Raw genomic sequence first — 17,651 nt, 5'->3', positions numbered from 1 at the left:
TCCATCATCTACAGTCTATGGACTGTAGATATAATCAGATATAATCAGAAGATTCAGAGAATCTGGAGAACTTTCTACATGTAAGCAGTTAGGCAGAAAACCAACATTGAATGCCCGTGACCTTCGATTCCTCAGGCGGCACTGCATTAAAAACTAACATCATTGTGTAAAGGATCTTACCACGCGGGCTCAGGAACACTTCAGAAAACCATTGTCAGTTAACACAGTTCGTCGCCACATCTACAAGTGCAAATTAAAACTCTACCATGCAAAGAAAAAGCCATACATCAACAACATCCAGAAACGCCGCTGCCTTCTCTGGGCCCGAGCTCATTTGAAATGGACAGACACAAAGCGGAAAAGTTTGCTGTGGTCTGATGAGTCCACATTTCAAATTGTTTTTGGAAATCATGGACCTTGTGTCAATCTTTAAATTGTCCTTAGGTGTGCATGTGGGTGTGTCTGTGTTTGTTTGTCTGTTTGTGGCCCTGCGACAGACTGGTGTCCTGTCCTTGGTGTTCCCCGCCTCATGCCCCATGACTGCTGGGATAGGCTCCAGCCCCCCGCAACCCTTGATTGGACTAAGCGGTAGAAGATGGATGGATGGATGGATGGATGGATGGATGGATGGATGGATGGATGGATGGATGGATGGATGGATGGATGGATGGATGGATGGATGGATGGATGGATGGATGGATGGATGGATGGATGGATGGACCTTGTGTCCTCCAGGTAAAAGAGGAAAAAGACCATCCAGATTGTTACCAGTGCAAAAGTTCAAAAGCCAGCATCTGTGATGGTACGGGGATGTGTTAGTGCCCATGGCATGGGCAACTTACACATCTGTGATGGCACCATCAATGCTGAAAGGTCTATCCAGGTTTGGAGCAACACATGCTGCCATCCAAGCAACGCCTTTTTCAGGGACATCCCTGCTTATTTCATCAAGATAATGCCAAGTCACATTCTGCACATGTTACAACAGCGTGGCTTCATAGTAAAAGAGTGCGGGTACTAGACTGGCCTGCCTGTAGTCCAGACCTGTCATCCATTGAAAATGTGTGGCGCATTATGAAGCACAAAATACGACAACGGAGACCTCGGACTGTTAAGCAATTGAAGTCGTACATCAAGCAAAAGTGGGAAAGAATTCCACCTACAAAGCTTCAACAGTTAGTGTCCTCAGTTCCCAAACGTTTATTGAGTGTTGTTACAAGGAAAGGTGATGTAACACAGTGGTAAACATACCACTGTCCCAACGTTTTTGAAACATGTTGCAGGCATCCATTTCAAAATGAGCAAATATTTGCACAAAAACAATAACGTTTATCAGTTTGAACATTAAATATCTTGTCTTTGTGGTGTATTCAGTATTGTGGTGTATTCAACTGAAAGCCTTCAGTTGGTTCAGAATGCTGCAGCTAGAGTACTGACGGGGACTAGCAGGAGAAAGCATATCTCACCCGTGTTGGCCTCCCTTCATTGGCTTCCTGTTAATGCTAGAATAGAATTTAAAATTCTTCTTCTTACTTATAAGGTTTTGAATAATCAGGTCCCATCTTATCTTAGGGACCTCATAGTACCATATTACCCCATTAGAGCGCTTCGCTCTCAGACTGCGGGCTTACTTGTAGTTCCTAGGGTTTGTAAGAGTAGAATGGGAGGCAGAGCCTTCAGCTTTCAGGCTCCTCTCCTGTGGAACCAGCTCCCAATTCAGATCAGGGAGACAGATACCCTCTCTACTTTTAAGATTAGGCTTAAAACTTTCCTTTTCGCTAAGGCTTATAGTTAGGGCTGGATCGGGTGACCCTGGACCATCCCTTGGTTATGTTGCTTTAGACGTAGACTGTGTTTCATAATTATTGTATGGCCTTGCCTTGCAATGTGGTGTGATTTGGCGCTATACAAGAAAAAAGTTGATTGATTGATTGATATTCAATTGAATATAGGTTGAAGAGGATTTGCAAATCATTGTATTCTGTTTTTATTTACATTTTACACAACATCCCAACTTCATTGGAATTGGGGTTGTAAACTAAAATAAAATCTCCTTGCTAACAGAAGTTATTTTACCAGAGAGCAAAGCTATGTGCTATCATTAAGAGTGGCGTTTTCTCCAGGAGAGAAGCTATACACTATTGGTAAGAGAGGCTACTTTACCAGGGAGAGATACTATGCGCTATTGCTACCAGGCTGTTTGACCATGTTCCATATGCCAAAAGAACCTTAGTATGCTGTTAAACGTGGATGAAGGCAAACAAAGTGGGACAGGCAATGCAGAGTATGTCTTCTGTTTTAAATATTTTCCTGCATATATGTTTGCTGAAATATCGGAAACACTGTTAACAAGAGCTCGACTGGAAATGACCAGGTGTCATATGGTTGTCAGGACCTGTCCCCCTTGTCTTTTTTCAAACCTCTGGCCTTCTGTGTGTGTCTGTGGATTTCCTGTTCTGTTGTCCTTCTGTGGAGTTAAATTTGTCTCATTAATACTTGCAAATGCACAGAGGGTGATTTACAAATATCCCTTGATTTAGCAGGAGGTGGTAAAATCACAAGTCAGAATTTCAATACATCCACTTAGGAAATGATTCCCAATATTAATACCAGCATTTTGGCATCAAAATTAATCCTATATCTTGAATATAACCCCCCACCCCTTGAATGTAACAAAGTGTGGTCTATTTTCAATTATCTGGCTATTCCGCTATGTGTAAAGTTTGTCCATGCTCTTCAAAAACTTTAAAAACATAAACCATTGTCAAAGGTTTTATTTCAGTCACACTGTGTGAATAACAGAACTTAGGAGGAGGCCATGCTCTTCAAAAACTTTAAAACATAAACCATTGTTAAAGGTTTTATCAAATTCTTTAGCCTGAGATCTTGTTTTTGGCTTGGCCATGACACCTGATTTACTACAACTTGCCATGCTGTGACTTGAAATTACATGTGTAATTGCATGATCACTGTAATAATATCAGTACTTATGTAGCTTTTGTGACTTCTCTAAAACAAGTATTACAAAGTCAGGAGCATTATATATCATAAACTTGAATGTTGTGTTCAATGCTGGGTTCATCAGAACTAACTAACTAAAACTAACTAACTAACTAGAGCACTAATCATGAAGTCAAAACAATTACATTCTAATATTTCGAAAGATGTTAAAATTACAGTATATATTGCAGTTTCTTTTTTGCATGGGGTGGGTTTTTTTTTTTTTTTTTGTCATGGTAAACACCCACTTCCTATATGAAATATCTCCCAAATTACACAATGCACAATCTCTGAAGTGGATGTAAGCATATTTAAAAAAAAAAAAAAACAATTCTACCATTACCACCTCCTGCTACTAGATTTGTACATGTGCTTTGTGCATGTCACCTGGAAATTGGCCGACACCTGCCGCGAGAAAGTTTGATGAGGTCACACAGCACACACTCTCTTTCAGCTGCTGGTGTGCACAGATAGTTGTAGCAACAGGTGTACGAAGTGTTGGAGGCAGCTACGATTTGTACACGTACTGCATACGATTCCTGCTTCATGCGCAATTCATGTGCAATTCATGCGCAGTTCGACCCCATTCGTACTATGTGTGAAGGGGCCCCAATGCTGCATTTACACATAACGATGACAAGTCTCGAATGCCACGAAGTACACATTCTTGGCTGCTGACCATGAATGTGATGATTAGGGGCAGAGGCATCAGGTGTCCTCAGGAACTGCTGCAACCTGTTACCACACGTTACGATTAATGGCACGTGTTGCTGGAGAATTATCAGGAACTATTACGCACGGTCAAGAATAGTGTTCCATGTTATTGCGCGCTATTGCGCGTAACAGCGAATCGTTAAGTTCTGTCACATTGTGAACGAGGTGAATTGTCTCCACACACACACCGATATTCATCCAACCGAATTCAGATCGCTCCAGTTTTTCAGAAGATCTTTATGACTGCATGCATAGTTGGTCTCTGTGCCATGGAGTGGCGCAGAGAGGAGGAGGAGGACAGAGCCAGATGTGTGGCTTCATGCGGGTCTCGTCTCGCGCATTTTCCCAAACAGGCACATGCAGCAGGTGGAACACCTGCAGGAGCGCGCTGAAGAGCACTGAAATGAGACTTTTAGCCAACTTGGTGTCAGCAATCAAACTGAATGCGGTGCAGCAGGGTTTAATTGTGCGCGCGCTTCTTCCTCTGCCGGACTGGAAGAGGTGCAGAGATGTCTGGCTGCACGTGAGTCTTCTCTCACTCCTCTGGTTCCTCTGGCTCAGACTCGTTCTCGCGCTCATCGGTTACAACAGCAGGTGGAACACCTGCAGGAGCGTCCCGAGGAGCTTCAGCAGGAACTGTGGAACGACATTTGGAGCCGAGTTTAATTGTGCGCACGTGACAGAAAACTGATTTGTCGTGGCGTGCAGTGAAATGTGACGCTGCGTTACAAGTCGTGTCAAAACTTGACAGTTTCCGTGTCACTTCGTAAAAACACGTGACAGTTTGGGCTCCACGAACCATCACAGGAACCACTACGAACATTGTCACGTTCTATTAAGGATCACTACTCATCAAGACGGATCAATACGCTCAGTTGCAACCTCCACGACGTGAGACGAAATGAGGATGGTGTGTGACATTCGTGGAAGATTTTTTGACAGGCAAAAACATGCTCCACAAATATCAAGAATATCACGCAACAACACGCACTATTAAGAAACCTAGTCAGATGCGTTAAGTCAGATTAAGAATGTCCGGAATGTGTCACGAATGACAGAAAAATGACATTCAGAACGCGTCTTGGTTATGTGTAAACGCACCTTAAGGCTCTTGGGTTGATGTTAGATACAAGGTTCTCCAAAGTGTCCTTGGTGGGTGTTTGAGCGTTGTCTCCCAGAATGTAAAGGGCAGATCACCAACACACTCACTACAGTCAGTTTAACTCTGTAAAATTTACTGTAACTATATACAATAGTTAAAAACAGATTTTTGCACAATAAGTCTCCTTTGTAGAAGGCAGACGTTGACAATGTGAGCACTCCATCAAACTATGCAGCAGCAGTGCGATGCTCTACAGAAGCCTCACAGATCTCATGCAGCTGGGTTGTATGCAGCAGATGTGCCTCCAAATGTCACTCATGTGTGTGTTTTACCATCGATGTGTACATCCGTGACAGTGAATGAGTGGCATTGTATCGGACAGGATACATGCACAGAATGACTGCTGACAAGCGGATCTGCTCTGTGACTGTATGTCTGAAGACTCCATTCACGGTGTGTCAGTCCTCCTGAGTCAGAATGGAGTCTTTGTTCAACACAATGACGAACTGACCTCTGACCCCCTCCCCCCCACACCCACACACACCACTCACTGTCTTCTTTTCTCATGTTCTATCTGTAAACACATTTACATTTTATCTCCAAAATGCTCATCTGTTTTGGCCGCTTTCTCGCTGTAAACCCAAAGTTCATGAGCAAATACATATTAATTTACTGGACTGAATATCTAAAGACTGCGGGCTTCCTCATGGTCATCCTGAAGTTTTTTTAGACCTGTATCTATTGCTGTGTGGAATATTTTTCAGGCTTATCTGTCTTTTTCAGCATTTTTCTTCTTATTGAAGACGTATGCACTCCTACCTTCCAAAAACAACTTATTTTCCTGCACTTTTAATCTCACACTTTCCTCAACTTCTACTATCTTAAAGCAGCTTTTGCACCTGGAAGAATTTTTCCTGATCAGTACATCGGCATCGTTTGTCTCCCGGTGGGAGGTCGGTGTGCTGCATGGAATAGATCAGCACAAATTGTGAAAGGCTGATTAATGTCTTGCTGGTTGTGAATATGTTCAAAATTTTCTGCAGCTTGGCCAGCTGCCCACCTTTGCATGATAATGATGACTGCAAGATAGCAAGAGTTTAAGGTGGAGTGGAAATCAAATTCATCCAGAGTTGCACCAAGTTGTGCCAGACCTGCCAAGCGTCACAGGGGCTGACACGAGTTCTGGAAAAAGAGACTTCTCTAAACTGTTGCTAAGTGGCATGTCTGCTTTGCAGGGTTTGGCACCAAATGCAGCCAGATGAGAGATACATTGCAAAATCAATTGAAGCATGTTGATGAACCATTGCAAAATGATGCAAAATGGCGCCAAACTTGGGCAGGTCTACAAGCAAATTTAAGCCTAGTTATTTGAATGGCACTGCTTCATGGTGCTGCCTTGGCCAATATGTGTAGACAGTTAAGCGTCTGTGTGACGGAGCAGCAGGAGTTGCTGTGCATCTGGTCGTCAAAAAGCCTCACTCCCGTGAAACTTGTATATTATATTAATTTGTTACACACAGATTGATATATTTCAAATGTGTATTTCTTTTAATTTTGATGATTATAACTGACAACTAATGAAAATCCCAAATTTAGTATCTCAGAAAATTAGAATATTGTGAAAAGGTTCAATATTGAAGACACCTGGTGAGACACTCTAATCTAGTCTAATTAACTCAAAACACCTGCAAAGGTGTCCTGCCCAACACGCGTGTCTTGTGGATGGTGCGCCAGAACTGACACCGCGTCATATGGAACAGAGCTCACATGGGTGACGTGAGAGTCAAATCACCCACTGCGTGTTGTGATCTGACAGTCTGTTTCGACTTAGGGGTAGCCTTTCAGTGGAGCAAGGGAGTGAGCGCACACTGCAGTCCACAGCATATACGAGGTCTATTAGAAAAGTATCCGACCTTATTATTTTTTTCAAAAACCATATGGATTTGAATCATGTGTGATTACATCAGACATGCTTGAACCCTCGTGGGCATGCAAGAGTTTTTTCACGCCTGTCGGTTACGTCATTCGCCTGTGGGCAGTCTTTGAGTGAGGAGTGGCCCACCCTCTCGTCGATTTTTTCATTGTGACTGCTACTTTGTTTGATCAAAATTTTTTCAAAACTATAAGGCACAACTGAGTGGACACCATTCGATAAATTCAGCTGGTTTTCGGTAAAAATTTTAACGGCTGATGAGAGATTCTGGTCTGGTAGTGTCACTGTAAAGACGGCCCACGGTGCCTGACGGCGATCTGCGCTTTGAGGCGGCAGCGTCTCGCCGTTTCAAGTTGAAAACTTCCACATTTCAGGCTCTGTTGACCCAGTAAGTCGTCAGAGAACAGAGAACTTTCAGAAGAAGTCGGCATGAGGAGTTTATTCGTACATTCCATTGTTAACGGACATTTTGTAATGAAAGAACGTGTGGGCAGAGTCGCATGTCGGGCCGGACCCGACCGCGGGGGCTCGCAACAGGAAAAATACCTCCGTTGGAAACCTTAACGGGCAAGTTGGAACATGCCCAAGCTGTTAAACAATTTCTCAGTTACTCACTTGTTGAAAGCCATCAAAAGCCGCCTGAATTTTACAAATGGTTTTCAACACGGAGGTGTTTTTCCTGTCGTGGCGCACACAGATTTGCCAAGTCGTCACGGAAACGACTCTGTGAATTTGCGCGCATGTCTTTCATTACAAAATGTCCTTAAACAGTGGAATATCTGCATAAAGTCCTCATGCCGGCCTCTTCTGAACCTTCTCTGTTCTCTCACGACGTCCTGGGTGAATTAAGCCTGAAATTAGGATGTTTTCAGGTTGAAACAGGCGGACGACGGCGCCTGGAAGCGCTGCACGACGTCCCGCTCCGTGGGAAGTCCTTACACTGACAGAAACACCCCATAATCTCTCATCAGCTGTTAAACTTTTCACCGAAAACCAGCTTAATTTCTCGAATAGTGTCCACTCGGATATTCCTCACAGGTCCAGAAAAAATTTTGATAAAGCAACGCGCGCCGTCTCGAGCAGCGTGTGAAATAAAGGAATTCAGCCGAGATGGCGGGACCACATCTCACTCAAGGCTTGCCCACAGGGAAATGACGTCACCGACACGCGTGAAAAAACTCACGCATGCGCACTAGGGTTCAAGCATGATTGGTGTAATCGCACGTCATTCAAACCCATATAGTTAAAAAAATAAATAAAAGGGTTGTTTTATTATCTAATAGACCTCGTATTTCCACAGTGATATATGTCTTTATTTATGTCCACGTGATGACAGCAAACAGACACCATGTCTGTCCAAACACAGTACGTGTTGTCCAGCTGGGATGTCCAGATCAACAGATCTCCACAGCTGCTTCTGTCGACGGCCACACCTCCTGTCAGTTCAGCACACCACACCAAAGCCACACTTGTGGGGAACTTCAACAAATTTCACTGCCAGCACGACAGTGATTGTCTGCAGACTGTTGTCATGCCAAGAGTGTGAATGGCCACACATTTTCTAAGTGCCAAACGAGCGGTGTTAGATGTTCATGTGTGTCAGCTGGAATTTGACCGACACCTGCTGCGAGAGGGTTCGATGGGTTTGCACAGCGCACACTCTGTCTTTCAGCCACCGGTGTACACAAATAGTTGTAGCAACAGGTGTACAAGGTGTTCAAGGCAGGGACTATTTTACACGTTTTGCAAACGATTCCTGCTTCATGCGCGCTTCGTGCACACATTGACCAAACTTTGCGCTATGTATGAAGGTGCCCTTAATTTTATATGGTACCATTAGCACTTTCGGCAGCTATTGGTATCTTGGTGACATTAGATCCAGTTAATCCATTATTACTGAGGAAATGATTGGGTCATAATGAAAACCACCACCCAGTCCCTCAAAATATGCTTTAATAAAACACCTGCACCAAGGTTACAAGGTTAGCTTTAGCTTGTTTGGTAACTCTGAGACAGGGCATATTCAGGCTTCATTCACCCCCTAGGTCATGCAGGGTTTTTACTCCTGATCAGGGGTGCCGCCAGGGAATTCGGGCCCCATGAAAAGAAACCTAACTGGGGCCTACATAGCCAGCCAGAAGATACTGTTTTCCATAAAACTATGCATTTTAATGATAGTTTTCACTATTCCCATATTTGTGTTAAGAAAATCATGATTTGACAGTTCAGAATCAGAATCAGAATAGTCTTTATTTGCCAAGTATCTACCAGAATACAAGGTGCAGTGTGCAGAGGGTGACTGGCGTCGTCTATAATGTCCAGGAGTTTGTCCAGTGTTCTCTTCTCTGCCACCGTCAACAGAGAGTTCAGCTTTATTCCAACCACAGAGCCAGCCCACCTGATCAGTGTGTCCTGGATGTGTCCTAGGGCTATTCGGGGCCTCTCTGAGCCCCTGTCAATCACGGGCCACTAGAATCCTTCTCATTCCCCAGGTCTCTTCAGAAAACCTATGAGTAACGTCACTGATGGTTTGTCCAGAAAACATGTACGTTTGTGACATGGACGTCTAACAGTGCAGATGTAAAATGTGGCCTTCCTCCTTATCCAGTAACATTATAATAAACCTATTCTAAAGCATTAACACATGTTCAACTGAAGTAAAACATCTTTTTCCGCTTTACTTTCAAAATACGTATGTAACCTTTGCTTGACTTTTGTAACATCACCTTTCTTGTGCCTTTGTCCACCCCCAGCATCTGAGCCATGCGGCGGCTTCTTAGATGCGAGTGATGCTGGCTACATCACCACACCTGGATACCCACTGGAGTACCCACCTCACCAGAACTGCCGCTGGGTCATCACAGCGCCTGAGCCTTCACAACGCATCGTTCTCAACTTCAACCCGCACTTTGAGATCGAGAAACTCGACTGCAGGTGAGTACAGGATGGGTGGCACATGAGGGTGTCTTTAGAGGGAGATAAAGCATTAATGAGGAGAGGAAAATGCAGAAAACTGGAAGTTTTCAGTGTTCTTGCTACTTTTCTTTCGGGCTTTGGAGTGTAGTCTGTCCCTTAGCGAGTGTTTCTGAGTGTACATGTAGTGAAATTCATCCCACTCTCCTCATGTTTCTGTGGCTCAAACAATCCCTCCGTAATCACTTTGGAGCCTTTATTGGTCCCTAGTCTCCAATTATCAAAGTCTAATTACAATTGCTGCATTTCACACTTTGAATGAATTAGCTGAGATTAGATGATTTGTGTTTGATGCACGGTGAGAGTGACAGACAGTGTTAAAAACAGACAAAAAGGCAAACAGGCGTGCTGACAAATAATGGAAAAGTGTTGGCAGGGAGGTATGATTTGCCGAAAGATGGGCGGATATCGAGGCAAAAAGAAAACAAATAGACAATTCATCTTGGAGAAAGAATGACAAGGAATCGCTCTACAGTTTTGACAGCATTGTTTATGGTGCTACACGAAGTGAAGATTGCAAAGTCTGCTCAACTATAAATGCAACAATGCAAAAGGATGGCAAAAACAAAATAAGTGTGAAAAGGTCATTTAAGTTCATAGTTGTGTATTCTATAACCTCATAAAATGTCTCCATAGATTTTTACTGTCCGGTTTGGAGTGGCCATTAAAAGCTTCTAACAACTAGAATGGCACTCAGAGTGCATACTGTTCTTCCATCAAATCTTGACAGTCCCAGAACATTGCATTGGAGTCAGCACATTATTGCACAGTTGGAGTCCAGTTCATGACAATACAGCACATTCAGTGACATTTGCATCTCCAGATTTGGTTCTTTTAGCAAATCTCATGCCTTTTGCTGTAAATGATAGAAAAGATTAACCAGGGTCATTTAACTGCAGGGATCTGTATTCTGTCCCCTTATTTTTATTATTTATATCAACCCAGTAATATTCATTAATTATACAGCTGGTTTTTATTTTATTGTTCTCTACATCAGCGGTGCAATGTGGTGCACCACGTCCCAGCTGCTCGCACTGTGTTCCTGCTTGCGCAACACTGTCACGTGCATGACACTGTCACAGCGGGTTTGTTCACACCTTGCCGTCAGCTCGATGTTTTCGTCGTTCACTCATACAAGCTGTTCTGCCGTGATTCGCCCTGATTTGTACTTTTTCATACTATGTGTGAAGGGGCCCTAAAGAAAGTCAAACAAACCTACAAACACAAGTTCATGCAAGATGATACCATGAATAAGTACATAACCTAAACTATAGGAGCTGTGCATGTTTACTATATAGAATTATATAACGGCTGAGTGGATATTTGTCATTTGATTGGTGCTTTGTATGTCACATGACATGGATTATTTGTCCCATTTGTGTTGCATTGCATTGAGTGTGCAGATTGGTTCCATTTACTATGCAAATTTGGTTCCATATGTTTTGTATCATTGCGAAATGCAGCCACTGCCCACTAGTTGTGGTGACGGACAATGATTTGAAGGAGCTAATTGAGTGTTCTAATTCTTCTAACACACACAAAAAAAAACCCAAATCCACTACGCTGTAAGCCGCCTGGAAGCATGAAGAACTGTTGGAATGAAGAGGATAAAGTTAGGATGAAAATCTGGGCAACTTTCTGATGCGATTTTTTGCTGGAATAAGGAAAGCAGACAGCAGTCTGTACACAAAGTCAGTGCACGGCATCATGGACTACATTGTCAGAACTGTTTTTGGCAAGTTGACTGAGAACAATTTTGGACTCCTATTTAAAATTTATGTTGGACTGTTGACACCAAAGCACCAGTGATGCACACCAAAATGTAAATCCATTTTGTTTATAAATTAGTAAAATATAAAATGACAAGGATCTGTTTTTGCTGTTATATAAAACAAATAATGAATGTTTTCCATTCTTTCAATAGAACAAATATTTCATTCAGTGAAAGATGGAACGTACCATTCAGTGATTCAGCCATCTTTCACCTCATAAAATATTTGCACCACTGAACTCATAAATATTCATTATTTGTATATTATCACATCCAAGGACAGAGACAAGTAGCTCAACTCCTTATCCCACTGAGGTACCTGCTCTACACATGAAGCTGGACATAAAGGATCCTGTATGTCTTCAGTGACTGAAACACAAATCAAATCAAATCAATTTAATTTATATAGCACCAAATCACAACAAGCAGTTGCCCCAGGGTGCTTTATATTGTAAGGCAAAGCCATACAATAATTACGGAAAAACCCCAACTGTCAAAACGACCCCCTGTGAGCAAGCACTTGGTGACAGTGGGAAGGAAAAACTCCCTTTTAACAGGAAGAAACCTCCAGCAGAACCAGGCTCAGGGAGGGGCAGTCTTCTGCTGGGACTGGTTGGGGCTGAGGGAGAGAACCAGGAAAAAGACATGCTGTGGAAGAGAGCAGAGATCAATCACTAATGATTAAATGCAGAGTGGTGCATACAGAGCAAAAAGAGAAAGAAACACTCAGTGCATCATGGGAACCCCCCAGCAGTCTAAGTCTATAGCAGCATAACTAAGGGATGGTTCAGGGTCACCTGATCCAGCCCTAACTATAAGGTTTAGCAAAAAGGAAAGTTTTAAGCCTAATCTTAAAAGTAGAGAGGGTGTCTGTCTCCCTGATCTGAATTGGGAGCTGGTTCCACAGGAGAGGAGCCTGAAAGTTGAAGGCTCTGCCTCCCATTCTACTCTTACAAACCCTAGGAACTACAAGTAAACCTGCAGTCTGAGAGCGAAGCGCTCTATTGGGGTGATATGGTACTATGAGGTCCCTAAGATAAGATGGGACCTGATTATTCAAAACCTTATAAGTAAGAAGAAGAATTTTAAATTCTATTCTAGAATTAACAGGAAGCCAATGAAGAGAGGCCAATATGGGTGAGATATGCTCTCTCCTTCTAGTCCCTGTCAGTACTCTAGCTGCAGCATTTTGAATTAACTGAAGGCTTTTCAGGGAACTTTTAGGACAACCTAATAATAATGAATTACAATAGTCCAGCCTAGAGGAAATAAATGCATGAATTAGTTTTTCAGCATCACTCTGAGACAAGACCTTTCTAATTTTAGAGATATTGCGCAAATGCAAAAAAGCAATCTTACATATTTGTTTAATATGCGCATTGAATGACATATCCTGATCAAAAATGACTCCAAGATTTCTCACAGTATTACTAGAGGTCAGGGTAATGCCATCCAGAGTAAGGATCTGGTTAGACACCATGTTTCTAAGATTTGTGGGGCCAAGTACAATAACTTCAGTTTTATCTGAGTTTAAAAGCAGGAAATTAGAGGTCATCCATGTCTTTATGTCTGTAAGATAATCCTGCAGTTTAGCTAATTGGTGTGTGTCCTCTGGCTTCATGGATAGATAAAGCTGAGTATCATCTGTGTAACAATGAAAATTTAAGCAAAATTTAAGCAACACACCCATGAATATTTAAGGAAATGAATACATCCTCTTTGCACCTTGCTATTTATAACGTGTACAGTTTGAGTACAAAGTAAAGCACAAAGTGGAGCTGGACATACTCCAAATGGGCTTTTGTTTGGCCGACGCCTGTTGCAGGGTTTTTTTTTTTTTGTAATTTTGAAAACTTACGAGGAACCCTGCACAATCTTATCACAACCACTCAGTACTGAAAAAAATCCTTGCACTGCCCATGAATTGTTACTTCAAACAAACGCGTGAAAAGTTCACACACAAATTGTTCTACAGGCACGAACTGCTTAAAAAGGCTCCAGACACAAACACACTGAGAAAGGCAGGGCGGCAAATACAGAACTTAACAAGTTTTCTCTGTGTTTATTTCTCAATTCCTGCTCACTCTCATCCACTTATTGAAGTTTGATCAATTATAGATGGGCAAATTTCCCAACTCAGACAGACCAGAATCATTCAGTCATCTCTTTGCTGGAATTCGAGCATCAATATTTAACCAGCTGGCTGTTTGTGAAAAAGCTGAAAGGTTGAAAATGCCCACGATGTGTTTTCCTGCTTTCCGTCACTGTTGCATTGTGCAGCGGAAATGAAAAACATACGTCTCTGCCTGCTGCCATATCGTGATTTTTCACTTTACTCTATAGTTCTTATCCTCACATCAGTTTGTTGCATTAGACATTCACCTTTTCTGTTTATGTCTCTTTTGCTCTCCCTCCCTCCTCAGTCCACCCCCCCCCCCCCCACCCTCCTTCTTTCCACTTTCAATTCCTTCCATCCATTTAAAGTCCGGCAGTTTCCCAGGAGGAGGCAATCTTTGAGTCTCCCCTCCAAACAGCACGTTCTGATTTATTTATTGTGGTTTGAGCATTTGTGTTACTCTGCTCTGCGTGTGCTTCACGATACACAGTAAACATTTATTCAGTTTCAATTTGGTGCCAGCAATAAGAAGTTACATTTTTGGAGAAAAAAGTTTTCCAATCCCTGCAGTTAAGAGTAAGACACACTGTGTAAGCAGCGCTGGTGGTAACAGTTTACGCTTAATAGGCTGTTATTTACTGGTGAGTGTCTGCAGCGCAGACCTATTTAAGACAACAGGGGCCCCACGCTGCCTGTGTGTTCAGGGTGCAATGAAATTAAACTGTGAGGATTAGAGGCCAAACAGAAGAAGTGTGTGTGTATGGTCAGAAACAACCCTGACCCCAAGACACCTTAGTGCCTTCTTCAACTTCTCTGTGTCTCTCTCTCTCTGTTTGTGGCTGTCTGTCTCTGTGACATGTCAGAGTTTTTCTATCATCACTAGTTTAAGCAGTTTGATTTGTACATGCCGATAACTGTGGGAAATCTCATTCCCATAAAATCTCTGGAGGACTGTCTTCTATCAGTGAGAAGTTGGATGTCTAGTAACTTCCTACTTTTAAACTCTGATAAGACTGAAATGATGGTTCTTGGTCCAGTGAGACATCGGCATCAATTTGACCAGCTGACGCTCAGCCTGGGTTTGTGTGTCATACGTCATACGGACAAAGTGAGGAACCTTTGGGTGATTTTTGATCCCACGTTGTCCTTTGACCTCCACATCAAGGATATTATGAGGACAGCTTTTTTCCATCTGCGTAAAATAGCGAGGATCCACTCCATCTTGTCTATGGCTGATGCTGAGACCCTGATTCATGCTTTGGCTTCTTCTAGACTAGATTATTGTAATGTCCTGTTTTCAGGGTTACCGCAGTCCAACTGGTTCAGAATGCTGTTGCCAGACTTTTGACACGAAACAGAAGGTTTGAACATATCACACCCATTTTGGCGCCTTTACACTGGCTCCCTGTCTCTATGAGAGCAGATTTTAAGGTTTTATTAATGACTTATAAAGTTGTTCATGGACTGGCACCGTCTTATCTGGCCGATCTGGTGGAACCCTACGTACCAGCCCAGGCTTTGTGGTCACAGGGTGCAAGACTTCTCTGTGTTCCCAGAGTGAAGAAAAAGTCAGCAGGTCAAAGAGCTTTTTTTTATCATGCACCCGCTCTGTGGAATGGTCTTCCTGCGACCGTGAGGCAGTTGGAGTCCGTGAACATTTTTAAGTCAAGACTTCAAACCTATTTTTATTCTCTTTCTTATGAATAATTTTTATTTTTTATCTGTTTTATTCTTTTACTTCTGTTTTTAATTATGTACTTGATGTTTTTATTAATTTATTTTATTATTTTATTTTTATGTTGAACTGTTGTGTGTTAGGCACCTTGAGACAGCTTGTGATTTGGCGCTTTTTGAGCTGATTAAATAGAAATTTAATTGAAATTGATTTTTTTCATAGGAGTGAGGAGGAGAATGGTAAATGGAACATTTCTGTAGCACTTTTCCGTCCAATGCAAGTGGATGGAAGCATAGAGCAGGTAGCTCAGTGGCTAAGAAACCAGCCTGTCAATATGTAGACCTGGGTGTGAATTCTGCTTGGGTTACCTGTTTGGGTTGTTGGACAAGACATTTTATTTGCACTTTCTTAGTCCAGCTGTCTGTAAATGGGTATGGGCCTGGCCTGCCAAGTAACCTGTGATGGACTGGGGTCTTGTCCAGCGGGAGTAGTGGACTCTTGTCTGCTTCATGCCACAGAAACCAGAGATAGGAATCGACCCGATGGGCCTCAGTCCCTGTAAGGACTTAATCTCATCTTCCCATACACACCCACACACACACTGATGTCGTCTTGCTAACTTGCTTCTTCAAAGTTAGTTGTGGTTAGTCTTTCATTTTGTATGAATCTGGTGTGTATGTGCGTGTGTCATGTCTGTGTCATTATTTTCCATGGTTTTCTTCTAGTTCATGTGCACTCCCGTTTCCTCACAAATTATGTTCCACACTATTTTATCTCCTTTCTCCTGTCACTCCGTTGTCAGAACATCTTGCTCCCTACAAGACATCTAATGTTGTTTTTTCCTTGTGAATGTTTCCTGTTGCCGACCCTTGCTAATTCATTCATTCACAACACATTAGTAGTTTTAGATCTGCAAGAAGACAACTTTACTTCAACAAGCTTACAGCCAGGTCCATTTCATTATACAGCACAAATAAAACCTGCATTACCTTTTCCTACTGTAACTCTGACATAAGAGGCAGTACATCCTGTACTCAACTAGCATCCCGTGCAGGTTTGTCCTGGCTGTTTTGTATTTACTGTCTTATTCTCAGACAGTATATGTCCAGGGGTACTCATTGTGCTTGTATGTGCTAAACATCATTGATGCACAGCAGAAGGAAACACTTTTCCTATATTCTGTCATTGCTTTCCTCTTATGAAGTGCTTCCCTTGTGTTTTCTGCTATGCATAATTTATTTTTAGCACAAGCACCATGGGTACCAGTTATGTGCACCCCTGTATATGTTATAAAATTAAAATAATCATTTTAATATGGTAGAAAACAAATTCATTGAACTTATACACAAATGATCACCTCACCACATGGTTGCATTGGACAATGGATAGCAATGGTTAATGCATGCAGAAGACACACACCTGTCATCTGTCATCTGACTGTCACAACAGCAGCAGAACTGAAACACACAATCAAAGTGCTGTTATGAATCTGCACAACTCAGTCATACAAGTTTGTTATTTCATTATTTCACTGTGCTGAAGCAGTCTAATTAATTATAGCTCTGATTGCAATTTAAAATGGTAATCTGTAATCTATAATGCATCACATTTTGTTAAGCACGTTACTGGCTCTGCAGGCTGAATCGATGAAGAGATGGTCAGTCAGAGAGAGAGAGAGAAAGAGAGATGTTTTCATTACAATTCATACAGCAATTATGTGCAGGAAGACAGATGGAAGGAGGGAGACAGAGGGAAAAGCTGACTGATCAGCAGAAAAGGAAAAAGGTCCATGGCCCTGTGAAGATATCGGTGGCCAATCATGGCTCACTGCATCTTTCCCACATTCAAACTCTGGCCTTTAACGTGCTGTCAGCTTAAATTTCAGGGTAGTTACCGTTCACCTAAATACAGTGTGTGCACAAATTACAGCACTTTCTATTCGTGATTCTGCATTTCTAACCGGCTGAAAGTATTGAAGATAATCATAAATTAGTCCTTTTAAATACTTGGCTGCAGATCCTGTGCAGTTAGTGCCTGAAGGCTGGAACCCACAGACTTCACCAGACGTCGGGTTTCTTTCCCGTTGATCCTCTGCCAGAGGTCCACTGCAGCTGTGTTGAGTGTCTTGCTGCTTCCTGCTGTTGTGAGCCTTCACTTTTGAGCTACATCTTTTTCTGTCTGTACATCTTTCCCTATGTGGGGTTTATGTGCAGATATCATTTTGGGTTGAGACATTTTTTGGTGCTAAGTGCATTGCTCAGAGACATCTTGACCCTCACAAGGATAAAATCCACAGATTAGTTTTGCCTTGATTTTGAGCTGGCATTCATTATTCATTTCACAACCCAGTCTCACAGTCGTGATTCA

General features: G+C 42.4%; 1 protein-coding gene across 2 annotated transcripts in view; it reads left to right on the top strand.

Moving 5' to 3' along the window:
* LOC117524799 (neuropilin-2-like) overlaps positions 1–17,651 on the top strand; it is a 414,867-nt gene that overhangs the window by 45,801 nt on the left and 351,415 nt on the right. For both annotated transcript variants that reach the window (XM_034186623.1, XM_034186624.1), the window contains exon 2: positions 9,503–9,683. In XM_034186623.1, coding sequence (XP_034042514.1) covers positions 9,503–9,683 — 181 coding nt within the window. The remainder of the gene's footprint in view (positions 1–9,502; positions 9,684–17,651) is intronic.

The sequence above is a fragment of the Thalassophryne amazonica genome, chromosome 14 (assembly GCF_902500255.1).
Source record: "Thalassophryne amazonica chromosome 14, fThaAma1.1, whole genome shotgun sequence".
Classification (NCBI taxonomy): Eukaryota; Metazoa; Chordata; class Actinopteri; order Batrachoidiformes; family Batrachoididae; genus Thalassophryne; species Thalassophryne amazonica.
The sequence above is the reverse complement of the archived record's forward strand: the minus strand, read 5'-3'. Positions and strand labels throughout refer to the sequence as shown.